Below are 15,068 nucleotides of genomic sequence, written 5' to 3' on the forward strand. Positions count from 1 at the left end.
CAGTCTTGACCCGCACTGATTGCTGCTTGGGTGGTCCCCATGATCACTCTGTTAAATCGTTCGGCCAAGCGATTTCCCGCTGGGTGGTAAATGGGGGTGTGCTTTACCTCTATTCCATTCTGGGTCATGAACGCCTCCCATTTGGCCGACACAAATTGCGGTCCAGTGTCGCAAGTTATAACCTTGGGTATCCCTTCCTTTACGAATATGGCATTCAGGAAAGATAGCACAGCGTCTGTGTCTACTGTTTCTCTTACTTCCACCTCCAGCCACTTTGAGTACCTGTCTACCATCACAATGGCGTACTTCTGCACTCCTTCTATGTTGAGAATGGGACCTATGATGTCAATGGACACGATTTCCCATGGGCGGCTGGGCGTAGGAAATTTGCCTATCTGTGGCCTTATCAACATTTGGGACTTGTCCGCTCATGAGCACGATTCACACATCCGCACATACCTCTCAACTTGGGCGTCCATCGCCGGCCACCAGTACGCCTGTTTCGCCAATGCCTTGGTCTTCGATATTCCTTGATGCCCTTCGTGCAGAATTGCCATCAGGTGGTCTACCAATTTCGGGGGAGGAATCACTTTGTCCCCCCTCAACAGGAACGTGGGGTTCTCCCCTATCGACAGCTCTTCTCTAACCTCCCAAAACTTCCTCATCTGGCTGTCCAGGTGTCTTTTGTCCGGCCATCCATGTGTCACATATCCTTTTATTGCCTCCAATGTCTCGTCTTGGCTGTAAGCTTCTGCCCATTCCTGTTCGCTGATGACTTGTTCTAAGTCTTGCATGGTTGCCACCAAGTACCCTTCCCATCCGGGGGGTTCCTGTTCGTCCGCTCCTTCCTTGGCAGCCGCTCTGCTCAAAAAGTCAGCAACTTTGTTTCTGGGACCTGGTATGTACTCCACCTCATACACATAGTCCACCAGTCTTAGCGTCATTTTAGCTATGCGAGGTGTCGCGTTTGCATGTCCATTTGAGGTATGTACTTTTATCAGGGGTTTGTGATCTGTTCGTACCAAGAACTTAGCTCCCCACAGGAATTGTCTAAAACGTTCCATTGCCCATACCACGGCCAACATCTCTTTTTCTATAACACTGAAATTTTCTTCGTTGGGTGCCAAGGATCTGGATGCAAAACATACCGTAGAGACTTCTCCTGTACTGGACTGCTGCATAAGCACTGCCCCCAGCCCTCTATCGCTGGCGTCCGTGGTCAATATCGATGCTGCTGTCTGGTCAAAACCTTTGAGTGGTATGGCAGCACCCATCTCCGCTTTCAGTGCTTCAAATTCCTCTTGTTCCTCCTTGCCCCATTTAAATCCGTTTTTCTCTTTCAGTAATTGTCGAAGATGGTGTGTTTTTGTTGCAAAGTGTGATATGAACTTACTATAAAATTCTGCCATTCCAAGGAATGACCTGACATCTTCCTTCTTTGAGGGGGTTGGTGCGTCTTGTATCGCCGCCATGTTGGCTCTCTTGGGCTCAATACCTTTTTCGCTGATTTCATGTACTAGGTATGTCACAGATTGCACGCCAAACCGGCATTTTTCCCACTCAGCCGTGAGTCCATTCTTCTGTAGTATATCCAGAACCGCATGTAGTTCGTCGTTGTGTTCAGATTCAGACTTTCCCATTACGAGTATGTCGTCTTGGAAGTATTGTACTCCTTCCACCTTTTGAAACATCTTGTGCATTTTTGGAAGACAGCGGCCGCTGATGCCAACCCAAACGGCATCCTCACAAATTTATAACACCCAAACGGTGTGATGAAGGATGTGAGGTGGCTGCATGTGGGGTGCAACGCTACCTGATGGTATGCTGAGGATAGGTCTACCGTGGAAAACCACTTTATTCCTTTGGTTTTGGTGAGCATCTCGTTGATTCGTGGCAGCGGAAACTTGTCGACAAGAATGTTTTTATTTAGTTCTCTGAGGTCCACACACAGTCTCACCTTCCCGTTGGGTTTTTGTGCTACCACTAAGGGTGATAGCCATTCTGCACTTTCAATGGCCTTTATTATGCCACTTTTCTCCAGTCTTTCTAATTCTTCCTGCACCGCTTCGCGGCAACAGAACGGAATGTTTCTGGCCTTGTGGCTTACGGGTTTTGCTCCATCTTTCAAGTGTATCATGTGTGTGAACTTTGTTAGTATTCCTATCTTCCCGCTGAAGACTTCTGGGTACTCTCTCTTCCACACTTCTCCCTCGTAACCTTGTTCCGTGTCCGTGAGCATTACCTTCTCCACTCCTCCCGGATTGAGTTTGATGCCCAGAACACCTTGGTCTTTCCATCCTAACACCGATGGCCCTTTTTCTCAAACATCAACGGGCAATACCCCACCATGGGTATCCTTTGTCCCGTGTAGGTGACGGGTCTCACATCCATGGGACGTAGGTCCATTTTTATGGCCTCTTGGAATTCTTCTTCCCACACCTTTCTTTGCACGATCGTGAAGGGTGACCCTGAATCTGCTACTATGTCGATCGTCACTCCCCCTATATTCAGTTTGAGCACAGGTTTGCTGGACCCTTTGTAATCCACATCCAACACTTGTTCCTCTATGTAGAGAACTTCTTCACACTCTTCGTCTCCACCTTGTGCCTCCTCCTCGCCTCCGATGCCTTGGTCGATGTACTTGACCGCTGCTCCTCTGGGCTTCCGCCTGCAGACTATTTCGTAATGGCCAAATATCCCGCAATATGCACACTTTGCTTTGAACTATGGAAATACTTTGTCATTCCCAGCGTGTGCCGTGCTGCCACACTGGTAGCAACTCGTTTTTCTTTCCCAATTGTTTTTCTGCATCACTCCAGCACCATGCTGGTTTCTTTTCGAGTATTGGTTTCTGGGTGGTCCCATTTGTTTGGTCTTGTCCCCTTTATTATTCACCAATACTCTGCATGCTGTCTGTTTGCCACCCGTGTCCTTCCTGGCTGCCTCCGCACATCTCTTGGATAATTCAGCCTTTTTCACTAAGGCCCATAGCCCTTTAAGGGGCGCATCTCCGTTAACCTACAGTTTCTCCTGTACTGTTGCGTTGGATATATGCATGATGATTTGATCTCTCACCAGTTCGTCATGCAGTGCCCCAAACCTGCACGTCAAGGCCAGTTTCTGTAAAGCCGCCACATATTCGTCGATGGTTTCACCGCTTTCCTGCTTCCTCTGGAAGAAATTGCATCGGTCTATGGCCACGCATACCACCGGCCTGTAGTGAGCATCCAGATCTTCTATGGCATGTTGGAACTCGTCCGTGTCCGCCGCTTGCCTCGTGGCTTTCACGATGTTGTCGTACACTCTTATGCCCTCCGACCCCAGATTATGCAGTAGTATCTTCTTCCTACGTGCGGTGGTGTATTCGGCTTCGCTCTCCTCCTCTAACGCCGACAAATAGTTTAGGAAGTACCTCTTCCAGTCTTCCCACGGCTTCGTGGGTTCGCCTCTTTTCGGCAGGAACGGCACCATGCTGGTGAGTGATGTGGAAGGCGTCGCCATTCTTTCGTTGCCCAGTCGCTGCACCTGTGCTTGTCCGTCACCGCCTGGCGGGCTGCCAGACGCTTGCCTCTGCTCCCTACCTCTTTCCGGGGTCGGGCTGTTGTCTTCGCTGCTTGACGCCCCACTGGCTACCAGGATTGCTGCCCACTGTGGTCAGTCTGACCCCTGTGCCCTCAATCGTCCCTGGATTGCGGGGAATTATGGCGGCGCCATCCAGCACTGTCGCCACGCGGAGCAGAGGGTCGTCGAGTGTTATGACTCTCCTCCGTTCGTGCTGCCACCTGTGGCCTGAGTCCTGACTCGCCTGGCTTTCTTAGCAACTCTTCGCTCACTGGCAGCTTCAGCGTGTTCCGTGGCGTCGTGCTGCTGAGTGGTGGTTGCAGTGGCCGGCTGCTGCTTACGTGCCCCTTGTAGATCGATCTGTGGCCCTGTGCGCCGCTCACCCTCTGCCGCGCTCCGAGGTGTCTGGTTCCGGTGCCTCACTGGATTTATTTTTCCCTCCTTTTCGTTCTGTTATTTTCCGTTTTTCGTAGGTTTTTTTTATTTTTATTTACTCGTGGATTCTTGATGCTTTAACATCTCGCCTCGTCGCCATTTGTAGAAGGGTACTCGCACCTTAAATAACCAGCGTAGACTTGGTAAGTAAGTTAATTTCTTTATTAACTTCGGAGCGCCGGGGAAACGCTCCTAAACTCACGGGCTCGGCCGCCAACCTAAAATGGCCACCCTTCCGGTTCCGGTTCCCGCACACGCGGAAGACTAGACCGTCACCACATTAACTTGTGTGGGCAAGGTTGTACCTTCCTGGTACCAGGTTAGCATCTGACCTCAATAATGAGCAATAAGTACCTCAGAGTTGGGTAACAATAAACACCTGTTATTCAAGGCTTAGATGCCTACGGGCGAACATGCGCTTTACACACACACACACGTTATGTTATATGTTATTATATGTTATGTTGTGTTAAATGAAAGGTGATCAGTTAACCTTGGCAGACTGCTTACCTCTGCGAGCGAGCAAGATTGGCACCAATTTGTTTTTTTTTTTTTACCGATTTAGCTAGAAACATTTGTTTGGTGAAATCTGAAAATTATAGAGCTGAAGGTGGAATATGTAGAAAATATGTCAAATCCTTTATTATGTGAACGATCGCAGAATCACAGTGTTCCACTGACTCTGAATATATTATGTCATTTTATTTGCGCATCCCGGCCTGGAAGATGTTGTTATGTCTCCATAAACCAAAAAACTATTTTCGTGCGGTATTAAAAAAACACAAAAAGTATCCCAAAAATGCATTTATGCCTCTTGTCTTCTTTGTATGTCTATTATACATTTATCCTTCAGCTTTCTTGCTTAGTACTGTTTATAAATAAGTGTGATGTTAATATCCTTTACCAGGAATAGGAAGAAAGGCGAGTTTTCAGTCCATTACCAAGGAAGGGAGGTGTAATGAAAAATATTTCTTTTCGATTTTTTTTACTTTCTTTTAACAAAGAACAATTTGTTGTTCAGAAATAATGAGGGTATCTAAAGGATGGCGATGCTTTCAGATGTGTGTCCCAGCATTGAAAATCAAGTTCAAAACTGTACCTACGGGGCACAAAAATAAACAAAGAAGCATCATGCAAATTCGAGACATAATTTACAATGGAGAAAGCGTCAAGGTGCCAGCCGCACGGCACTGTGGCAGTGTGCCATCGTGCATTTAAGCCAAAACTCATTTACATGATGTATTCATCCCATGGTGCACCTCTGCCTGTTCCTTTCTTCTACCAACCTTTTGTCTACGAATATTCTTGTTATTTTAGGAGATTGACCTGAAGCAGAAATGTTAAAAAACACACGCAGACTGAAATGTTGAAGCTGGCAGGCACAATGACTGCATATTAAGCATACTAGTTTAGTTCGGTCGCTTTTATGGATCTTGAGATAATTTAGACCAGTGTGTGTTTTTTAACAAATCAGAGGTCCCCAAATCATTACCCATTTACCTGAGCTCTTGTTTGTTATTTGGAATGGGGTCACTGGCAACGAGGAAAAGATAACTGAGCCTACACAACACTGTCCATAAATGTAAAATCGTGTGATCTGCGTGTGTTGAATTGCACCAGCGCATTGACTTCAGGTTCCAGTGATGATGCATAAACTGGCTGCAGAAGTACAGTGTGAAAGTGAGTCACATTTTCTAAGGAGCCAAGCTTGTTGAATGCCTTTGGAATAGAAATGACTTAGGGAAAATGGGAAACAGCTCCACATTTCTTTGTCACAAACATCCGGGAAGGTGTGTGGGACAGTGCAAAGTGCTACTGTGTTTCCCATGTCCATGATGAGGAAGTTGTCAAGATGGCAGCAATGAGTGCTGTGTCTGTGATGTGGATGAGTCTGAATCTAGATTGGGAGGGGTCCAGGAGGAAGTTCATGTTGGAGTAGTTAATCAGCCAGGCATTAATTCGTTTCTCCAGAACTTTGGCCGAGTTTTGGAGGAGGGTGATGGGTCTGTCGGTGGCTGAGGTCCCAGCTGATAGTTTCCTCGGTGCGATGGTGACATGATTCCAGGAGGCAGGAAAGCAGAGGTGGGTGGGAAGTTTCATTTTGCCATGGAATTTGTGGAATTTTCCAACCAGCGTGGCGTTTTGGCCAAATCCCGCCAATCGCCTCATGGTGATATGTTTTCCCGGGAGGCTCCAGAAATGCGAGCTGGTGAGCGCAAGCTAGATTTGGCAAGATTTTCTATCGTGCGTGGATGTGTCTGATGGCTGTTTCTGTAGTATATTTGCTGCCGCTCCAGTAGATTTTCTGCATGATTGGCAGCAAAATCAACTCAAATGGTTGCTCGCTCTTTTACAATGCGTGGTGCCATTTGCACTAATTTTTTAGTGCTGCTCATGCTACCAGCTCTACATTGCAGCGCTAGCAGCACGAGCAGCGCAACGTGTATATTGTCCACGGTTGGTGGAACTTTGCAGAATCTGTCAAAGCTTTATGTAACTCCACGGAATTCTGCAAACAAGTTCCGCCCATCCCTACAGGAAGGTAGGGGTGGAGAGGGAAGAGTTGAGAATGGGTGTAATGGGTGATCAGATGGGGTCGATCCCTCTGGCGTAGATGTTGTGTGCTCATAGATCCAATGGGGCTCCGGAGTGAATGGTGCACATGGCGTTGGCTGTTTCCATTGTGTTGATGGCTGGCCAGAAGGTCAGAGCAGTTTCCTTGGTTTATCTCTCACTGGAGTGGAGGACGTCGAGCGTGGAGCTGACCAGTTGCGAGCCAAAGTTGTTGGGATGGGGTGATGGTCATGGGGGGTGGAGGAGACTCTTTTAAGATGCTGAAGATTTTGTTTGATGTTGGAGATGTTTTGGATCCTGTCAGCGAGGGCTAGGTGCTTTGTGGTTTCAAGGCACTGGTGGTAGATCAGGAGGGTTGCTTTGTACCAGTCTCTGTCAGTGTTATCATAGGAGTGGGGCAACTGTCTTTCAAGCTGCTTGCATTGATGCTTCATAAGCCAGAGGTCCAAGTTGTACCAACTTGCTTGTGGCTTGGGTGAAGTTGTGGTGGTGATTCTCACAAGAGACAGGGAGTCAACACAGGAGGTAATCCATGTACTCAAGTTCATGACTGAGCATGCTAGTCATTGTGGTGGTGTAGGGCATTGGGACCAGAGCTCTTAGAACGAGATGTCTTTGGGGATTATGTTTGATTGGGGTTGGGTGGTCTGGGTGAAGCTGGATCAGGGCTGGTTGGGTCAGTGCAGGACAAAGTGAAGGAGGAAGTGGTCCATGCAGGTGAGCGGTATGGGCTTGTCTACAGTGATGTTGCGAAAATTGGTGACTTGAGAACCTCACGGGTGATTTACCGTGCTCTATAAATGTCTAATTGATTGATTGTTTGATTAAAAATGGAGCTGAGAAAGTGTCCAGCCATATGGATGGGGCTGTTCACTTGTTAAGTGAGTCTTAAGATACTAAGGTCTTCCGTGAGAAGGGTAGAGCTCTTCTTGGACTGGTCCTCTAAGTGGAAGTAGAGATCACTGAGTAGAGTGAAGGAGTTGGATATGAGGGTCAGCAGGTTGACGGGTTTGGTCAAACTGTTGCTGAAATTGGACCAGGGTCATCAGGGACGATAGAGTAGTGATCCACCCAGGGTTGTGGTGCTTGAGGTGCTGAATTTGAAGGACATGAGCTCTAGTTGGTTGCTGGTGTGTCAAGGTGGTGGAGTAGCTGTGTTCCTCTTGGTAGATGATAGTGTGTCCACCACCCTGCTGTCTTGTCTTGCAATCTTGTATCTAGGCGGGGTGGCTGCTGCATTCTCTGCAGCAAATACTGAGTTAATATAGGTTTCAGTGAGAAATAGTAGGTTTGTGGAGAGGTCATGCAGGAAGCCCTAGACGTCTATGGCGTGTTTGGAGAGTGACTGTTAAAGAGTCAGTAGGTGAGGGATAGGTGGTAAGGCCAGGGCCAGAATGCTTTCTTCAACGGTCGGTCCATGCAGCAGCCACCATTAATAAAACCTGTTGGGAGGGGGAAGAAGAGAACAATGGACAGGGATAGTTGTCACAAGGAGCAGGAGGGTGGTGGAAAGGGTGGGCAAGTGGAGCGGGTGGGTGGACTATAAGAGAGCAAAAAACAAGCAGAACAAGAAGACAAGAATAAAGATGCAGGAGCGCACTTTTCTTGACATCTGCAGAACAGGCAACCTCCAACACTATCCACATCCACTCCAACTTGCATACAGCAATCAGCGCCTGCTGACCGTACCCATGAAAATGTCTGTAGCACATGGAGACCTACAATTCACTGTGTAGACCCATTTCATTAGAATGATTTCCTCTTACATGCAGTCATGCTGAGTTCGGCTTTCACTCAGGAGGGCTCTCACCTCTCACCTCTTTCTGTAATCCACGCCCGCTACCCTCATATCACCCTTTGTCTACTCCTGACTTGAGGCTACTAGAGTTTGTGCTACCGCACACAAACAAATGAATAAATAAAAATAGATTTCCTGAAACCTCTTGTAGAGATAAACTGTAGGTGACCACAGGGGAGGGCGGTAGAGAAATGGAGCATTATGCTGAAGTAGCGGTGAGAGCGGCACAGCCTTCTGATTCAGCTCCCTTACTCCATTGCACTGATGACGAATGCCCTTCAGTGTGTGTGCTGTACATGTGGTGTGCTTGAAGGTCATTGCTAACCCACATCTGATTGCTTCTCAACAGGCTTCACGAATTATATGCGTAGCCCATCGGGGGATATCTTCAATCCGGACCATTACCATGTGAACCAGGACATGAGCCTCCCGCTCAGCCACTACTTCATTGCCTCGTCCCACAACACGTACCTCACAGGCGATCAGCTGATGTCACAGTCTAGGGTCGACATGTATGCTTGGGTGCTTCAAGCCGGCTGCCGCTGTGTGGAAGGTAAGTGCTGCACATTTCCTCCTATGACTACATTTTTTCCGGAATGTCTTTGTGTCCATTATGAACTAATTTTCACAAGAGTAGAAGTCTATTTTATTTCTAGTGATTCTGGGATAGGGCTCTACGTATGGAACTGGAAAGCTTTTCCCTTTTACCACGTATCTTGTCCTTTTAGAGTTTCTTGAGTGTGTGTTTTTGAACATGAGTGAAAGATGCCTCAGTCGGAGCCGTGGAAGGTATAATGAATATGCAGTGCATTATGGGAGTGCTTGGGCGGAGGACCGTGTCAATGTCATGTGGCCTGTATGAGGTGTGTTTGATGCTGTGCTTAAGATGAGCTGGTGGTTGCAGATGTGGAAACCATTTTTAGGCACAAGCACACATTTGTCCTCAAAAGACGTCGAAGTTGAACAAAAGATTGAAAATCACAATAGGGGAAAAGAACATGGAGAGAAAGAAAGAAAAACAGTGACAATGGGAGAAAGCATGGACGAAAAATAATGTGCAGGAGAGATACAGAGGGGCAGGGACTGTCTGGTGATGGAGAAAAGATGTGTGAGGTGGAATCAAGGGCATGCAGCTTTGATACTCTGCACCAAAACCTTCACTTATCATTTTACACATCAATCACTGGTTTGATGTTATATGTGAGGACCAGATTTGTCCTTTAATAATGTTTTTGAGCAAATCCTTTGCCTGCAGTGAAGGGAAAGAAGTGAGATATAGGACGAGTTTGCATATAAATTACTACTGCTTTAATGGAGCGAAATGAAGGAGCAGAGGGTGGTGTATATGAAACTGTGTTTTGGTGTCGTGCATGAATGGCAAAGGCTGCTTATGTGGCATCGCTGCTAATGTGTGGCTGAAGTTATCAATGTACTGGAGCAAAGCAGAGTTAGGGGTGGCCATCCTTGTGGTGTTTCTAGTATCCTTAATGTGTTTTGATTCAGTTTTGGATGGTAGCATCCGCTGTTGGGATTTATTCATCCCTCCAAGTAATGGCAGGAGGTTGGTTCTGCTCGTTAAGGGTCAATCTGGGAAGAACATATTAAACTCAATTCACAGATGTGCAAATGCGATCATATACATTAAATAAGTATTCAAAAAAAGTTAAATGCAGTGCTCTACTATGATTGATTACGTATGACAATAACTGAAATACAGAGGACTTCTTTTCAGCTGCGTCAGTGTGCAAGCACGTAAAAAACAATGTTCACAGTTTTATTCCACTGAAATGTTTTGACTCCAGTTTTGTTTATGTAATTGTTCAACTACAATTTCCTACATTTGCTATGTTTACTTCATAACACAAACTGACACACTCGTTGCTTTGCACTCTAATTATTCCTTCTTCAGGCATATCTACCCTACTTCTAGAACTTCTGTGTCAACAAGCACACTTTTAAGGTTAAATTCGAAAGCATAAAGAACTAAGGGCCAGATGTATGACCATTCACTTTAGCGAGTCGCAAATTGGGCCTCGTAATTTCCAACTCGCTAAAGTGATTCCCAATGGGGTCACAAATTGCATGCCTCATCAATATTCATGAGGCAAGCGCAATTTGCGACCCCTTTGGGAATGGCTAGCACTCAGGGATGGTGGCCTGCTGGGGTCAGCAGACCATCATGTCTATGACTGCTTTTTAATAAAGTAGTTTTTTTTGTTTAAATGCAGCCCGTTTTTCTTAAAGGAAAATGGGATGCATTTAAAATAGAAAAATGAAACTTTTTCGTTTAATTTTTTAAGGGCAGGCAGTGGTCCTTGGGACCACTGCCTTCTCTCAACAACTTTGCGAGGACATTCCCAAGCTCTTTGAAAAAAAGAATCTAATATTCTGGTGTTGGAAATGGCCCTTTTTGCAGGATCATCCCCAAACTTTTAGATTCTTCCTCCTACTTTTTCCTGACCTGTGGTTGAAGGCATTAGGACTCTGGGCACTTTACCACTGCTGATCAGTTCTAAAGTGCATATGCTCTCTGTGTAAATTGTGATTAGTTATCCATGATTGGTATATTTGTTTTACCAGTAGGTCCCTAGTAAAGTGCACTGTATGTGCCAGGACTGGTAAATCAAATGTACTAGTCGGCTCACAGCACTGATTGTGCCACCCACATGAGTAGCCAGGAAAAGATGTCTCAGGCCTGCCACCGCAGTGCCTGCGCAGTTTGTTAACTGCAATGATGACCTGGCAAGTGTGCCAGGCCTTACCTTTGCCTTTTCTTACACATAGGACACCCCTATGATAGGCCCAAGGTACCCCCCTGGGCAGGGTGCAGTGTATGGGAAAGGTAGGACATGTAGTGGTGTGTGTAACATGTCCTGATAGTGAAATACTGCCAATTTCGTTTTTTTCACTATTGAAAGACTATCTTGCCCGTAGGGCAGAATGGGGAATGCTCTGTAACATTTTTACAGGCATATCTTCCCATAGGAGTAAGATAGAAAATTGGAGTCTGGTATCCCTGAACTCAGGATTTAATAACACATCTTTTAGAAAGGGTGGTTTTTAAATTCTGTATTTGAAAATAGCACTTTTGGAAAGTGGCTGTTGTCTTGTCCTACCGTCATGTGTGCCTCTGCCTGTTTGTGTATTGACTGTCTGGCTTTGGAGTGACAGGGGCTAGGGTGGCTCCAGGAGTCTGGGTAAGTCAGCCCTAGGCTGAATAGGCCGATCTGCATTTGGAGTGGTGGGAGGAGTAGCACCTGTGCCTGACTAGGGCTGTGCCTGCCTTCCACAAAAGTCAGACTCCACCTCCTGTGGTGTGTCTGAAGGCCCTTGCCCACACTGACAAAGGAAGAAGTTGTGCACTGGCAGAGTGCACCCAGAACTGGTTTGCACTGAGTTCAGGACCCCTTACTCAAAGGGCACAAAGACATTTTGGGGTATAAATATTACTGCTGAAACCCCTGAGCTTTAGACTACTCAGCATAAAGTCATAAGTACACGCAGAGTTCTTTAAATATGCAAAATATGCGCACTCTCAAAAAACAATGGCACCCGTTATATTTTTGCAAAGAAGACTGTTTTATTTCTATTTTAGAGGTACTTTTTTGGTCAACAAATCGCCATATTCAGTAACAAGGTGAGAGGTTGCTCCAAGGTGAGAGGGAAAAGGGAAGTGTGCTCATGTGTGAGACAGATAAGATAAAGAAGGAAGGGATTCAAAGTACATCCAAGGGAGAATCAATTACAATTATTGTACATCACAAAGAACTGACTATAGTTTACAGTAAAGCCAGTTAAGTCCGGGCATTGTCTAACGGAGTAAGACATGGGCCACGCGGGCTGCACTTGACCTTTTGGAACCAAGATCGTTTTTGGGTGATTAACTCACCCTCGAAGAATTGTTTTCTCATCACTTGAGGACCTCATCTGTGCAGCGCCTAGGGTTACTTTGCTTACAGATGTGTCCGCACTGGTAGACAGTACCCACCTGGCCAACAAAGCACCTTTTCCCCACTTTCCCTCCTGCCAAGTCAGGTATGACATCCTGACACTGGCTCACCAGCCCAGGCTCTGCACCCTCAGGCTGACCAGAGGTCACGGACGAGGCTCTCCTCCCCCGACCTCTCCTTCTGGGATCCGCACTCTCATCCCAGGTCAAATTCTAAATGTGTGTACAACTGATATTCAGGGATAGTGATGTGTGTTTTCAATATTTTAACACAGCAGCAGTTCACTAATATTACTGCAAATAATCTCTGTCATACCCTCCCATTTCTCATATATGAAGTCCTGTATTGATCTGAAAGAAACTTTTTTATGGAGGTTGGTTGAAACGTAAACACATTTTGTCTACAAAATGTCTGTAATAGACTCACACATTAAAAATAAATTATAGAAAAAGGCTATTTACAACGGTCTGTTTAAAGATTAATCAAGGTGGTCAGGGCAAGACTCTGTGCAGAACATAGCTGGCTCTATCAAGTGGCCCCAGAAAGGCTGGGGCCCTTGCCCAGAGCACACTTTGCCTATGCCTTAAAACATGTCTACATCTCTGCTACTCATGCCTTTCTCTAAGCCTCACCCCTTCTGCATCTGACATAGCAGATGCATAAGTCATTTCTTCTCCTACTTAGCAGGGAAGACATGGAACGAGCTACCCATTCATCTATGGACCTCCTCATCTCTTCCAGAGTTCCGAAAGTCCCTATATACCTGACTATTTGGCTAATAAACTGGACCCTGCAGCTCCTGTATACCCTCACGGGTGACAAGTAGCTCTCTACAAATCTACTGCCTGAATGACCAATTGATTTGCTGATTGATTTTGGAAGAAAAACAAAGCCATTCTACAGCTTCGTCTGATTATCCTAGTGAATTTTGTGACTGTCTTTTGGTGGAGTTTGTGATGCACAACATCAAAAGCTGAAGGAATATCCAGGGGTGTTAATGTCACCTTGTTCCATCCATCAGAGGTGACAAAGAGATCTTCCACAATGTTAGCAAATGCATTTTTCTTTACCAGCAAAGACCTGAATCTTGACTCTATGTTATGAAGGAAACAGGCTCAATGAATTCTTATAGTTTGTTAACAAATGTTTTCATCATGATTTTGGAGAATAGGTGGAGAATAGTCAACAGATTACCGTTTTTGAAGGTTAAGCGAGAGGCCTGAAATAATGGAAATTGGTGGCAGGATATGGTAAAGACTTATTGTGTAAATAAATAGAAGCCAGGTGTTAGAAATGTGGGTCTCTTGTTGGATGAGGTAGGTACCTTTGACCAAATATGGACCCTTGCTTCTAGTTAGGTTAAGGGGGAAATACACTCTAGATAACCCCTGCTCACCCCCTTGGTAGCTTGGCACGAGCAGACAGGCTTATCTTCAAGGCAATGTGGAAAGTATTTGTACCCACACTCACAGTGATAACACAACAAATGGACACCACACAAGTTTAGAAAAATAAAGTTATCTTTAACTAACTTGACAAGACCAAAATGACAAAAATCCAACATATGTGTAATCAGGTTAATTGACTGCACCAAGCGGTGTCATTTTCAAAGCATGCAGATGCATCGTATTAACAACAATATGACGCATCCATGTGCTTTCCCCTGCGCTGGCGCACAATTGGCTGCCATGCACCAGCGCAGGCACCCTTGCGTCATTTTGCAAAGGTGCCTGCCATGCAGGAATGATTGTTTTTGTGCAGGAAGGACATCTTCCTGCACAAAAACAATCATTGATGGCATTTTCCTCTTTCTTTGCGTGCTGCAGAATGTAGCATGCAGAGAAAGAGGAAAAGATGAGGAGAAATAAAAGTATTTCTCCTCGTTGCAGCACTCTATTCCTCCCCTGGGGTGGTGTAGGATTCTGATGTATTCCCAGCTTTACAGTACGTTGTAAATCTGGGAATATGCCAAGTTCCATGGATGTTGTGTGGGAACACCCAGAGTAACACCCATGGAATGCCCCTTTCATGCAGAGCAATGCTTGAGAAGGGCCCATATTTACAAGGCCACGTAAAGTCACACAGGGTGGTTTTACATGGCCTTGTAAATATGGGCAAGCACATTGTGCCACCGGCGCCTTAAAAAAACTGATGCACCGGCGGCGCAGTGGGCTTGTAAATGAGGCCCAGAGTCGGCAAGACACCGCTAGAATCCAGATGCTATTTCACAAAAAATCGGAATGGGATGCAACTTGCTGCAACTGAATTCCCAACAACTGGCAGTCGGATTTTATCAGGTGCAATAAATATCACTTACCCCTCCGGCGCAATTGTGATCAGCTCCCTAGTTGGGTAGTTTGGGGCATTGCAAGCACCCTCAAAGAGTTCACTGGACATATCTAACTTTTGCACAAATACTTTTGTCACTGTTTCAATTGCCAAATTACTATCCCAGAGGTTCCATAGTATTTCTGGAGATGAAAGATTCCTTTTAAGTTGAAACTCTTACGGGGTTACAATATGAATAACGCAAGAATCTAGGTTGTGAGCTTCGTCTCTTTCAAGGATCGCCATTGCTAGAAAGTGTGAATGGGTTTTCCGCTCCGTCAACGCTGTCTATGCACATTACCTTGGCTTGAGTTCTCTTTGCTCAGCCGCTGTTCCCATACAGCAATACCAAAGCCTCTTTTTTGCCTCAGGACCTCAAGCCTTGTTGTGGAATCATCTGTCTGCAAATCGAATTTCATGGT

At 45.9% G+C, this 15,068-nt stretch overlaps 1 protein-coding gene across 1 annotated transcript in view; it reads left to right on the plus strand.

Annotated features, from left to right (window-relative positions):
* Window positions 1-15,068, plus strand: part of PLCH2 (phospholipase C eta 2) — a 631,566-nt gene that overhangs the window by 301,340 nt on the left and 315,158 nt on the right. The window contains exon 7 of the mRNA XM_078642469.1: window positions 8,718-8,921. Coding sequence (XP_078498595.1) covers window positions 8,718-8,921 — 204 coding nt within the window. The remainder of the gene's footprint in view (window positions 1-8,717; window positions 8,922-15,068) is intronic.

The sequence above is a fragment of the Lissotriton helveticus genome, chromosome 5_1 (assembly GCF_964261635.1).
Source record: "Lissotriton helveticus chromosome 5_1, aLisHel1.1, whole genome shotgun sequence".
In the NCBI taxonomy this organism is placed as follows: Eukaryota; Metazoa; Chordata; class Amphibia; order Caudata; family Salamandridae; genus Lissotriton; species Lissotriton helveticus.